At 42.1% G+C, this 14474-nt stretch overlaps 1 protein-coding gene across 1 annotated transcript in view; it reads left to right on the top strand.

Annotated features, from left to right (window-relative positions):
* Positions 1-14474, top strand: part of RALGAPA2 (Ral GTPase activating protein, alpha subunit 2 (catalytic)) — a 757941-nt gene that overhangs the window by 730597 nt on the left and 12870 nt on the right. Inside the window, exons 39-40 of the mRNA XM_006895663.1 lie at positions 6009-6132; positions 6293-6332. Of these exons, the coding sequence (XP_006895725.1) occupies positions 6009-6132; positions 6293-6332 (164 nt within the window). The remainder of the gene's footprint in view (positions 1-6008; positions 6133-6292; positions 6333-14474) is intronic.

The raw sequence follows: 14474 nt of genomic DNA, 5'->3' as shown, positions 1-14474 counted from the left end.
GGTGAATTGAAGACCTGACAAATTCTGGAAGAATATCACATACGAGAAAAGAAGAAAGAAGAGACAAAAATGGATGTCAGAAAAGATTCTGAGATGAAATTATTACATAAAGGAGCTAAATGGAAAATTACAAAGAACAATCCAGGAAAAGTATTGTCATGCTATAAGGGAAAACACAATAAACATTTCTTACACTGAAAAAAATTGAAGAAAAAAATGCAAGCCTTGAATTGTCAGTATTGTCTAAGAAAACCTACTGGAGGACCCGCTATGGGTCAATTTCCAACTCAGGAGCAACTTCTGTTGTTTCATTTGCATGGATACAATCCAGAATACAATGAAAGCATCAAAAGAAAATAGAAGGAACATACAGGGTTACTGTGCCAAAAAGGATCATTTTAGCAGGTAGTATATGATCAAGAAATAGAGTGTTGAAGAAAGGAGTCCAAGCTGCAGTGAATACATTGGTGAAAAACAAGGCTTCAGAGATTGGTAGAATATTAACTGAAATGTGCTATCAATGGATGCAGCACTGCAGGAGCTCACTGATCTATTGTAAATAATTACAAAGACCTGGCTAACAGACTGGAAGGGATCCAGATTTGTTTCTATTACAAAGTAAAGAGATCTAACAGAATGCAAAAAAATCTGCCTATATCTATCTGTCTCTATCTCTATACCTATATCTATATATATCTCTCTCTGTGTGTATATATACATACACACACACACAGAGCACAGTTTTGCTGAAGATAATTCAGTATACTCATAGATCCAGAAAAGCACATTATCCTTGTGGAAGGGAAAGAGAGAAAAGCTATTCCAGTATGTTTATGCATGTTTCACCTGCTTGCTTAGTCCCAGCTCTCCTGCCTGAGTCAACAGACACTCGGTATGAATTCTCTCTCTCTTTCATCCTTACTTCCTCCTGTTTGTTGAAGAAGCTTTTGGTTTCTGAATCAAAATTGATAGGAAAGATCATGGACCTAAAGAGGCAGCCAAGCCCAGAGCCAGGGCCAAGTAGGCAATCCACTTGTGCTGGTAATTCTGGAAACCTTCCTTGGACAATTTGGAGATGCTAGTGAGATTATCCAGTTCTTCCTCCTAGTCTTAAGTTGCCAGTGTTTAGTGTGTAAATGTACCCTACCCACTGGCTGCCTCTATTCTCACCTCAGAACCATTACAAAGGATCTGTCCATCCAGAGAATTCTCTGATCCCACTCTCTCCCCTTTCCTACTGATCTAGCCTCAGATGGACCCTGTTTAATTGTTTCCCTCTACCAGTCTTTCAAAACTCTTCTCTTAGAAATTATAGAATACTCGAGAGCCACAACAAGGTAAAGGTAAACAACCCAATTGCAAAATAGGCACAGGATATGAACAGACACTTCACATTAATAACTGGATTTAAAACAAACTAATCCTATACCCCAGTGTTTCTCAACCTTTTCTACATTATTCCTTTTTTAAAAAAAATACTAGTTTATTTACAAAATTCTAATACATTGTTTTCCAGAAGACATTCAGATGGTGAACAAACACATGAAGAAAAGTTCAAAATCCCTAGTTCTAAGAAAGATGCAAATCAAAACAACTATGAGGTATTATCTCACCCCAGTAAGAATAGAAAATTCAACAGAGCAGCAAACAACAAATGCTGGTGAGGTTGTAGAGAAACTGGAACCCTTGGTCACTGTTGGTGGGAGTGTAAAATGGTGCATCCAGTATGGAAGGCAGTATGACAGTTTCTCAAAAAGTTACAAATAGAAATACCATTTGACCCAGCAATTCCACTACTAGAAATATACCCTAAAGAGACCAGAACTGACACCCAAGCAGATATATGCACACCAATGTTTTTGCTGCTTTGTTCACAATAGCAAAGAATTTGAAACCACCCAAGTGTTCATCAACAAATTAATGGATAGAGTACCTGTGGTATATTCATACAATGGAATATTAATGCATCCCTGAAAAACAAAGAACTCATGAAATATAATGCAAAATAAGTGACCATGGAGGACATTATGCAGAGTGAAATATCTCAGTTACAAAAAGACAAATACTGCATAATGCCACTGTTCTAGAACAGGACTGGCATGGGGCTTGGGCGGGGGGGACTAAGAAAAGAGGGCACGACATTGAATCATACCAGGGAGAAAACTATATAAAAGGAATATATGATTAGTTATTATTGGTATGACAAGAGTCCAGAATAAGAGCTGCATAGTAAAGTGGTCTGAGATGGTGGTGGGACTGTATAACAATGAAAGAACTACTTTTCCAAAGAAAAAAGTGAATGGGGGAGAGAAGGCAGGGGAGGGGAAGTGAGGAAAATATGCAACAATGAATGAATGGATATCCAAGTTCTTTATAAACTTGCAATAAAATCTCAATAAAGAAAGAATATTAAGTATTTTAAAAAAATACCCAACCCAAACCTGCTCTCTTACCTAATTACCCTAAGCCAGTTAATAATTTTCCACACTGACTGCAGTAACAAGGACCCAGAGAAGGGTAGGCCCTATTTTTTAAAATATATTTTCATTTTTGGACATTTTCTTTCCCCTCCAACCCACATCATAATGCACCCCTTCTTCCAGATTGTTCTCATACATATAAGGCCTAGTCATATCTTCCTTTTGCAAAGTTTTTCCCTTATCTGTCCTAATGCAGTGTTCATTATCTTTCCACTCTTTTCCCATTCTCTTCCTAACCCTTCCCCATGTCTGTCCTATTTTAAAGCAGCAATGTAATGCAGTGTTCTTTCTTTTATGACAGATATTTCACTTGGCGTAATACCCTCCACGCTCCCCCATGTTGTGTAATGTTTTATGAATTCATTGTTTTTCAGTGCTGTATAATAATCCATTATGTGAATGTACCGTAGTTTTTGAATCCATTAATTTGTTGATAGGCACTTGGGTTGCTTCCATCTCTATACTATTGTGAATAACACAGCAACAAAAATGGGTGTGCATACATCTGTTTGATTTGTGGCTCTGGTTTCTGCGTGGTATATTCCCAGAAGTGGAATTGCTGGGTCACATAGTATTTCTATGTCCAACTTTTTGGGAAAGAATACTCCCAGACTTATTCTATGAGGCAAACATATCCATGATATCAAAGTTAAGTAAAGACACCATCAATGGTGAGAATTTTTGTTTTCTTGATTTTCAGATGTACTCCATAGTAAAGACTGCAGCTTTTTATCCCCTTTAGTAAGTGCTAGAAGTCTTCTTCATGTCTTCAGATGACCAGATGGCTTATGAGTTATTTTCAAAATTTCTTAGTATAGACCAGCAAGCACATCCAGGGCTGCATGTTTTTATTGAAACATGTCAATTGGTATTCCATTAATTCCTGGGACTTCCTTTTTTGCCAGTATCTTTGGTGTGTTTTGGATTTCTTCCTTCATTACTGTTGGTTCCTGATCATATACTTCTTCCTAAAATGTTGTAGTTTCAACCAGTTATTTTGGGAACAGGGAGGAGCTTTGATGGTGTAGTCCCTAGGGATTTGAACTATTAATCCAAAGGTGTCACCTATGGTAGTTTGAATCCACCATCTGTTCCATGGAAGAAAAATGGGCTATCTCCTCCCATGCAGTTTACAGACACCAAAAACATACTGGAGTGTCATCTACTAGTCCTTTCCAACTGGACATCAGTAAGAAAAGTGAGTGAGTTCCCAACAAAACTACCAGGTAATAATAACTGGATTTAAAACAAACTAATCCTATACTCCAGTGTTTCTTAACCTTTTCTACATTATTCCTCTGGTAGAGGCCTTTTTTTAAAAAATACTAGTTTATTTACAAAATTCTAATACATTGTTTTTCAGAACAGATTCTTCCAATTTCCCTCATCCGCCTTACCCCTCTCCCTCAGTAGAGGCCTTTTAAGGTGTTTTCATTTCCTAACAAGATAGTTTAAATATTTTCTTCACCCTAAAAACCACAGATATACTTTGTGTATGTTTGTCATACTTATGTCTGTGTTTTATACATATAAATACTAAGAGTTTTTTGTTGTTGCTGCTTTTGTTTATCAGAACCGGCTTTACCCACATTGCCGTATTTAATCCATGCTCTCATTCCTTCATCACAGCCCCATGCAGGGTAGATTCTCACTTTGTTCCCTGCTTAGAACAGTAACACAGGACCTGGCACTGGTGAAACAAATGTTTTCTCCCTTCCCCATCAGTATAAGCCTTATACTCTTCTGTCCTCATCTCCAAGCATAGAACTCACTTCTGGTGCCCTCCAGTATTACTCGGCATGATGGCTCATGCAGACTGGAGGTGGAGTAGTCAGACGCTGACAGCCTACTCCTCTGTTCCAACTCCCAGGATCTGCCCTTTAGTAGTACTGCCAGTCTGTCAAAGGCAAGTGATATGAGCACAATGGAATAATTAAGGCAACCCCAACTACCATTACCTTTGCAGCAACTCAAGGTTGGATTCACAGTTATCGATAAAATTATTTTGGTTCAGCATATCACATCAGCCTCCCTCTGAGGATGCCCTGGGTAGAGTAGCAAGCTACTTCTCATCAGCAATTACAAACAAGTCCTCCAAACAACTCCTCCATTGTTAGCACTGCCATCTGTTTTCTTGGTTTCCACCAATCAAGTGCCAGAGTCATCAGCATAACTAGGGCTGAGAAGACTACAAGGGACTGTGATCAGGAGCCCCTTTATAAAGACACATCATACCCATACTGGAGAAGGCCTGTAGCATGATGCTTTGGATAGTTAAGCCTCCCCAACTCAAGCCAGCCAGAAATGCTTAATATTTACCAACTCCCTGGAAAGAAATGAGGTCCCTTGAGGCAACAATAGAAAATCTTGGTATTGTTCCGATTGTCCCCAGGAAACATTCTAGCTTGTGATCAACAATCAGCCCAGCTCTTCCATCAGCCCAGCTCTTCAGGTGCCTATTGAGTACAACCAGCTTCTTCTAGCAGAGGAGTCATGTTAACAGTGGTCTGAAAACAAGCCAGGCTGGAACGAAATGCTAGTATATTATCTGGATCTGTACTGAAATTCCTAGTCCCAGAATTTTTTGGGGGGATGGAAGAGGAGAGAGAGAGAAAGTGTGTGTGTGTGTGTGTGTGTGTGTGTGTGTGTGTGTGTGTACAAAGATTTTTTGTGCTGTCAAGCTTCAACACTGGAAAATCCTTGGTAAAAGACCAAAGAAGAGTATGTTCCAGGCTGAAACCTGAGTATACTGGATAGATTTCCATCAATACTTGGAAAAACACCAGTTCAAAGAAGTCCTCTTTTCTTCAGGAAAACCCCTATGAAGACTACCTCAGGGGTCCTTTCAGTGGCACTTGGAAAGTGGGCCTAGTTGTAAGGCCTACCTTCGCAGATAGTCAGAGATTAATCCACTTTTACAGCCGTGGTCACACAAACCAGGCCTAGGTCCCTGATGAAAGTACTATGTCCAGATCTGATGGTGGTCTATTGTTCTGTACCATCAAATCAGAAATAACTAACAGCTGACCCTCTGGTGGGTTTTCAGAGGCCGTTAATCACACAGGAGGAGATTGCCCATTTTTCTTCCATGGAGAAGCTGGTAGATTTGAACTGCATGTTTTTGGGATTGCTGTGCAACTTTTTTACCACTATACCTCTGGAGTCTACTGACTCCGAATTCAAGGCTGTCAGACCCCAGTTCTATGAAATATCTACAGTAGGCAAGTGTATAGATACCAAAGTAGATTAGTACCTCACAGGGTGAAAAAGAGGGTAGGAGGAAGGAGAATGCATTGTTTAGGAGGCTTGGGCTGCTGTTGAAGGGGATGGAAAGTTTAGAAACAGACAGTAATAATGGTTAATGAGTATAATATCATTAGATTGTACATATGAAAACTTGAAATGGTAACAGTTTTGAGATAGATAAATGGATGATAGAGATCTCACAATCAGAAAGGAGTTTCGGAAAGTTGGAGATGAGAAACTTGTTGTGAAGCCTTGAAAACTCTTATCTTGACTATGTTTTAGGAAGTCACATGGACCCCAGGAACCAGGTGGAACTGTTGTCACTCCCCAGTATCCACAGGCTCCTAACAAGCTGCACCAGATATGCAGATATGTTGGCTTGCTGTGTCCCTTCCATTTCAGATCTGTGAGTGTGTCATAAACACATCTTAGTTCCTCCAGGTGCAACTCTGATTTGTCTTTCCAGTTGATGATCTGCAGGCCTGGGAGAGCAGCCCAGGGTTCAGGAAGGGGGTGGGTGCTGCTCCATATTTTTACTCATTTCCTTTTCTATTCTTTCCCTACAGATTAAAATATGAAAATCTCTCATTACAATATCTGAGAAAGGTAAGATGCCACTTCAGTGGGTTTGTCCAGTCACCCTGGGGTTTTTTTATTAGTTGGGTGTGGGACGGGGTACACTTACTACCATATATCCTTCCACAGCTCACCATGGGAGGAAGCCCCCTCCCAGGCCTGACTCTACCTCCAGCGCCCCCACACCTTCCCATCTCCTGGCCATGTGTATCTGCACTGCCCAGGGACACCCAGCATTGCCTTTCTTCTGCCTTACACTCTGGGCAGAATCTGACTCCAACACCTGCCACCCCAGAAACAGTCTTTGTTGCCTACCTTTTGTATGCCGGGATGCAAGGAGCTAGCAGGCACTGAAGCTGCCCCCTTTTTTGTTGCCCAGGCCCTGAGGAATGGGGTCTTGAGATGGGCTGATAAGAAGAGGCACATGCTAGCCTGGCCTTTGACCACAGGCCTTAGTAGAGGCCTGCCAGGCTGCTATTTGGGGTGGACAGACTGCTGAGCAGGCTGCTGAAAGGAACAGCTGGGGGAGGGAAAGCAGACAGAAATAGGAGGACCTGGGGATTGTGGCCTCGAGTTAGGCAGTAAACACAAGATATGGCCTCTGTGGGCCTCTGTTTCTGCAGTGGGATGTGGGGTCCAGGTTTCCCCAGTGGGCCTGAGTGGGGCCTTGAGGCAGAGTGCTGGCCAGAAGCCTTCCCAGGGCTTACAGACTTAACAGGTGAATGGAGGCAAGGTAATAATTGCAGAAGTAACTCCTCAAAGAGTAGCAATGGATGGTTGTCATTTCTCCACCATATCTCCACAGTGCAAAGCATGGCACAGATGTCATCATCTGGACATACACGAGTGGGAAGTTAGGGTCCACCTTTCTCTGCCAGGGATAGAAGCCTCCAAGCCAGGGAGACAACCACTTCCACCATGGTGCAGGAAGACAGCCCCTCCATTCTGGCACCTGTGGCTTTGGCCTAGAGCTGCCATTGTCCCTGACTGGACTCTGGAAGTCCCCGCAGGTGATGAAAGCTGAGAACCCAGGGACTCAGCTGGAAGTATGTATGCAGGAGCTATACAGCTCCCACTTCCAATCATGGGTGTCTACTACAGAAGCATTTCTTTGCTGGAACTCCATGCCCACATGTGCCACAGACATGATGAAGTGAAGCTTGAGTGTCCAGAAGAGATGGTGGGTTACTGTTAGAAGGAAAGGGTGAGGTGACTTGGGGTTGGACAGGTTATGTTCCCAGGTGGTCTTTGGCACTTTGTGGCTGGCTTATTCATTCCACAGCTGCTGCCTCAGCATCAATGATGGGGTCCTGCTTAGGTGCCCCTGCAGGCGAGGACGTTCCTGAATGAATCACAGAAGGATGCTCACAGGAGGATGCTCAGGTGGCCTGGTCCCTGGCAGTGGGGTCATACTGCCTTCAAACACTCAGGAGCCCCCATGGGGCAGAGAATCACATGTTATCCTGGCTCACCTTTGGAGTCCTGTGTAATTGCAGGACCTGTTCTCCTAAGCCTCCCTAGTGCCAGGAAGTGCAAACACATTTTTTTCTAATCCACAAAATAATCATCCGTTCTTCCCATTGTGTCTCTGAACATCACTTTTTATCATTATTTATTCCCATCTTTTGTTTCCCTATCCCAAGTGATTTATTTACAAAATATATAGGAAGATGGGCTAGTTTATAATGTGAAATTTTAAACAGTCTGAGGTTAAGGTGTTTCAAACAATATTTTCTGGGATTAGATCATGTGCCTCCCCACAGTTGGAAGTAGTTGGAAAGATGTAACCCACAGTCCCCGCTTTGTCCTTGAGAGGGTGCTGGTGGTGTAGTGTGCTGCATATTGCACTGCTAGCCTAAAGGTTAGCAGTTCCAATTTAGCAACTGCTCTGAGGGTGAAAGATAGGTAATCTCCTATAGTAAAGATTTATAGCCTCAAAAACCCAAAGGAGGAAGGGTCCCTTTAAGTGGGAAGTAGCCGGGCAGCAGTGGGTGGTCTCTGTCCTGGACCACAGCATAGCTGTCCTGCCTTTGTCAGAGGTGGTCTGACTTTAAAGAAGACAGGAGAAGTGTTGACAGTAGGAATCATGGGAGAAGGCTGCCTCCGCAGGTCCAACCATAATTGCAAGTATTGATTTGGAATTTCTTCCTAGAAACAGTAAGGTAAAGCTCAGAATTGGGGAAATGATGCCATCAGTGAACAAATTAGCTCCATTAAATTCATTTCACATACTCGCAATAATTTCAAAGACCAACAAACCTTAACATGAGCAGATTTTGAGCTTTTGTTCCAAATAGAGATCATGCAAGGAAGCCTTGGTTATAACATAACAGCATTTAAAAATATGTTACAAGGGGAAGGGTGATGAAATTCTCTACTCATTCACAGACGTGTCCTCTGGGGAGCGAGCTGAACCAGCAACAGTGGGTCTGTGTTGCAGCAGGCATTCTTGTATTCCTCTGAGCACACTCAGAACAGCCCCTGGGAGGGGAACGGTGAATACGTGGCTTTAATTTTATTCCTTTTTCCTTCCAGTGCTAAATAACTGTGTGCTCATCAGGACTCATTCAGACAAGCAATTTCATCCTGACCTTTAGTCTTAGCTCCTTTGGGGAATAATTGAGTTGTAACTCATTGTGTAAAGTCTCAACATGTAAATAGGTACAGATTCTAGTAACACCACAGAACCCAGGCAGCTTCCGGTGGGAGTTTTAGTGTTTCCCCATCATCTCTGGTCTTGGGCTTCTTCTCCTTTTACTGAGTCCTTTTTCTTCATTTTACCCTTGCAGATCGCAGAGTAAATTAATTTCTAAAAGATTTAGAGCTACACTTACGCTGTTTAAAAGCCCAAATAGCTAGCAGGAAAGGCATATTCATTCATTCAACAAACATTTCATCAAACCTAAGAAGACCATCACACTCATGAGAGACAAAATTCCAAGTTCTCATCCATACCACTGAAGCCTTTGGCCCCAGAAGCCTCACGTGACCCCATCCAGCCTCCCTCTACTTCCTTTGCAGGAGTCCTGGCCGCCAGTGTGCATACAAGGACAGACAGACATCGATGACATATTCCCATTCCAGTCCAAAGTCCCCTGACTCAGAGAGTCTGGCAGACCGCAACTGCTGCTAGTTTCCTTTCTGAGTCTTCCCAGTTACCAATGTCTTCACTTAATGAAGCCCTCAAGAATGGCCATGCCCTCTTGTGTTAAAACCTTGAGAGCTTGGGCTTCTGATGAGAAGAAAGTCTCCAGCCACCAGAATCAAGTTCCAGTTCCATGGGTGTTGGCTCTGGCAGCTGCAGGAAGAGCCCTGGGAGAAGACTCTTCTGTGTTAATGAGCGGCTAGAGGGGCAGTTGCTGCCTTTACCCCAAGTGATACCCTCTTGTTGATGAAACTAAACGTGATTCACAGAAAGGTCTGCAAAGCAACTGTTAAACGAATTGATTGAAAAAGTTTCATTACATTGATTTTGCTAGCTTTTGTTATATTAGGATTTATAGTTTACACAAAAATTTCATCATCATGGAAATTGGCTTTCCCCAGGGTCTTTTGCCCAAGAGAAGGTTTACCTCAGTTGCTATATGTTTTTTCTACCTGGTGCCTGATGCCCACTTCTCCTGACCACCCCACACTCCTGCTTGTGGCTACAGTGCACTCAAATCTAAAGAGTATCAGGGCATGTTTCTACAGCGGCCCCCTCCCAGCAGCTGGTGCCACCAACACAAGCCTGTGCCCCTCCTGCACAGAGTGGTCAGCCAGGCATGTTGAATTATCTCCTGGAGTTTCTCCCTGGAAGTCTGTTCCCCTGCCTCCTGTTCAGAGTAGAGCCTGACAAGGCCTAAGAATGCTATCGTTTGGAGTTAGAGGGTTACAGATTGCAAGCAAGGGATTTGATTCTTTACTGTTACCCTCTTTGGCTCCACAGACGGCACCATCAGACCTTTCAAAATGAAAAGACCCGCCTTTTGCCCATGGATGTGCTCTGCCTGCCCAGGAGCAGGACATCAGGGAGCACAAGCCCTCCACTTCCTCCCACGTGCTCTGTCCTGCTCTCTTAGGTGGTGGTTGTTGTTAGGTGCCATTGAGTTGGCCAGTTCACTTACTGGGGACTTAATGTCACCGTATAATGTCACTGGAAGTCATTGTCCTGCCAATCTCAGATGCTTATCCTTTCCTATCCCAGTAATGGTCTTGTCTCTCTGATCATCTTGGGTTTATGGGGGTCTCTGGTGGCACTTAGCTTTGGGAAAAGCATTTCAGCTTCAGCTCTAGGGCTCCCCTGTTGCCTGAGCATACAAGCAGAATTCTTGGCTTTCGTAGAAGGCTAAGTGTCCAGATTTGTAAGTCACGTTCAGTTCCAAGAACAAAACGCCGTGATTTCCTGTGACCTCTACAAATCATTTATCTGACCTCTGAGGGAGAAAAATGAAAGGTTGGTAGTGAATAACTAGACTCTATACCATTTCTAGCATCTGTGACCCCAAGGGTGCAGGAGTTCTGCAGCAGGAATCTTTCTGGGCTGCCATTCTTAGTCACAGCTTTGGGATGGAGATGCAGAATTGGAGAAGGGCAGAGAACTCGACCATTGTGTCTGCTTGTGATAACATGGACTTGAGTAATTTCTGTTACTTGAGTATGAAAACTGAAATCCTCAACATATTTTTGCACATAGATAAGCAAATGCTGTGGTTTTGTAACAATAGAGAGTCACTAACCTAGTGAGCAACCCTGAGCCACAGCACTGACTATTAAAGGTCAGCAGTCTGCAAGCAGAACTGGCTCTAATTGGCCTAAAATGATGTCTGATTACCCAGCTCCCTGGCAGGCTGTGCCCACACTTCCCTGCATGCCGAGGACCAAGGCTGCTGTTCTCAAGTCCTGCACTGCCATTCTGCGTCTAGTTGAGTAAGGTTTTGTTCTTAAAAAATGATAATGTCACAAAATGATGACTTTCTTTTAAATGGTAAAATCTTAAGCAGACCAGAGGGAAGAAATATAGACCAGTTAAGTCATTATAAAAAGTCTTTACTTACATGCAGTTCTTTAAAACCACACAGAGGTTTTTTTAGTAGAGGATTTTTGAGCCTTGAATATGCTCTGTCTGAGTTGATTAATTTTACCTTTAGCCTCACCAAAAAAAAAAAGAGAGAGAGAGATTGCAGATCCACTGAGGAATTTAACAGTGCCCTTCTTTATGCGTTATAACCTACTTTACATTCACAGTTATACAGAAAATCCTGTTTAATGTAAAAGGAAATTTGTCAAAGAAGGAAAACACAAAGTATTTCCCCCTCTAGCAAACAATAGAAAAGTATAAGGCTGTACCCTGTCAAAGATAATAAACTTACAAAACAAAGCAGGTAGTTCTAGAGTTCCAGCTTCCCTGGGGTGCCTTGCAGCTCTGTCCAGTGAAGGTTGGGGAATATTTTCATCTTTCCTGTGATGTCTGCTCTGTGACTGTGTTACTTTTCTATCTATTGAAGGACATATCTGCATCCAAAGGCAAAGTCAACACATAACAATCATCATTTTAATTGCATTCGTTAATATATCTCTGATATATACAATGAGAAGTTTTTCTTAGTTTCAGGCCTATGTGTAAATTGATAATATAAAAAACTTTTCCTGATAAATATGGTAAATTAAGTTACAATGTGTCATGTGATTTTTCTTTTGCTCTCTTGTTAGTTCATTTTCCTAATACTCCATATCTAGATTTATGCTTACATGTCCTACACCTTTATGTAAATTCACCTTTGCCTGCATGCGTGTTAGCCCACACTGTGGCAAAGCCACACCAGTAGATAGCCACACAGAATACTGATGACCACCACATGGCTTTCCACTTAGTCCTCTTCCTCTTTTTAATTCTAATTTACAGCGATGATTTAATAAAGTGCAAACACAGTACTTTTGTTCTATATGTTTCATTTTGTTGCATTCTAGTTTGGTTGGAAAATCGTGTTTTTCTTGGGGTCTAGTAAGCAGTAATTTACATTTTTAATGGTGAAGATGATAAAAAACATTTAGCATTTGTCTAACAAGAAACTGAAAAAATGTACCAAAAATGCTAGCAAGCACCAATTCCAAGAAAGTTACAAACATATTTATATAAAATCAACCTCTTGGTTCAAGAGTGTCACAAAAGAGCTTGAGTTTAGGAATCATTGCCCACCTCCCTTCTATTACAGTGCCACCCACTGCCCCACTCCTCTGGCCATCTGCTCCTTTCCAAGAGGGAAATTGAAGTAGTCAGCTCCTTTAAAGATTTGCAGCCTCAGGAGCTCTGTAGAGCAGTTCTCTGTCCCATTGGGTTGTTCTCAGCAGCAATAGGGCTGGAGGTTTGTACCTGCTGCTGTCATTGTCTCAAGGGCCACAGTAAGCTATACACTGTCCTTGTCATATTCCCAAAGACCTAGAACCCTTCCCCTGAGAATGGGCCAGTCTGGAGGGTGTGTCTTCATGAATGAAGGGTAAAGGGAAGTGTACTAATGACCTCCTGTTGCTCTGGTTAACGTTATTGCTAGTGTGGCCTCAAGAATTGCAGCCGTCGCCTTTTGATGGCCTAAGCAGATAGCCTCCAGCACATTCTAGCCAGTGCTGGTCTTTCAGACACGTGAGTATGTCCTTTGTGAGGACTGTCCATATGTGTAGCTAACAAACATTTGCCGAAGGCCCACTACAAGATATTTCATTGATCTCCTGGCGCTCAAGTGTAACTTGAATCAATGTAACTTTTAATTTTGACTGATAGCAGGAGTTTGCTCAAAGGTATGTCAGAATTTTATATTTGGTCTCACATAGAAAAGAAGCTTGACTAGGGGTTTCAGGGATGTTCTAAATGTTCTTGCCTGGAAACAATGATTGTGCATTCCCTGCCCCATTTCTCCCTCCCACTTAAGATTCAGAACACAGGTGAACCTTTACTTAAAAAAAGGAACTCATGCAATATTATTCAAAATGGGTGACCCTAGAGGACATTATGCTGAATGAAATATCTCAGTCACAAAAGGACAAATACTGCATGGTGGCACTGTTGTAAAACAGGACTGACATCTGGGTTGGGGGGGAGACTGAGAAAGATGGGTTCAATAATGTATACTGCATTTAAACAGATGAGGAAGAAAACTGTTTAAAAGGGATATATGATTAGGTATTTTTGTCATGACAGGAGTCCAGAGCGAAGGCTGCATGATGGAGTGGACATGGGGAGGGTTTGTAAAACAATGAAAGAATTTTTCTTTTACTTTTCCAAGAGGATAGTGTACTAGGGGGGAGCGTTAGGAGGGGAGAAAAGTGTAACAATGAATGAATGGAAGTCCAAAGTCTCTGTAAATTTTCACTGAAATTAATAATAAATTTTAAAAAAATGTTAAATACATCTTTCTGTTAAAAAAAAAAGTATTTTTCATGATGCTGTGCCTTACTGTGGCCCAGCTTAATAATGTCCCTGATTCCCTTCAGATAACTTACAGACTCTTCAGAGTTGGAAATGGTTATTTGAGATTAAAAAAATTGTTTTGAATGTCTCCTAAAGTAATTTATTATTTGTAACCATGCTGAGAGAAGTGGAAGGTCAGAGAAGAAAAGAAGAACTCAACACAATGACCTAGCAGTGGGCTCGAGCATGTCTCGGATTGTGGGGCTGGCATAGGATAGGACAAGGGTTCAATCTGTTGTTCATAGAATTACTGTGAGTCCTAGAGAGAGCTCTGTTGGCCTACTGGATAGAAGGTTATACTACCAAGCCAAAGGTGGGTGATTTAAATCTGCAGCCCTCACGCCTGGTTTTGTTTCTGGTCAAATGTTCTTCTAAATGGTATAGCACTGGTCTGTCCATTTGCCATACAGCGGTAACTCATGGTTGCTGTGATACTAAACACTGTGACACGGATACATCAAATGTGATAATGAATACCCATGGTGGACAGTGTTTGGTAGAGCTCCCCAATTAAAACAAGCTTGGAAGCAGGAGTGACATCCACTTCCAAAATAGCTTGCCTCCGAAAACTCTATGAACGTGGAGAAACAAAGTTATACAAGTGTTCAAGTCTTTCATTCATAGGGTCGCTATAAGTCGTCTACGATTCAGTGGCACTTAACAACCACAACAACAACCAAAAGTTAGGGGAGCAATGCTCACCTTTACTGAGCACAGATCAAATCTTA

This window comes from Elephantulus edwardii, unplaced genomic scaffold (assembly GCF_000299155.1).
Source record: "Elephantulus edwardii isolate Elephantulus edwardi_28Jun2011 unplaced genomic scaffold, EleEdw1.0 scaffold00172, whole genome shotgun sequence".
NCBI lineage: Eukaryota > Metazoa > Chordata > Mammalia > Macroscelidea > Macroscelididae > Elephantulus > Elephantulus edwardii.
This window is presented reverse-complemented; position numbering and strand designations above follow the sequence as displayed.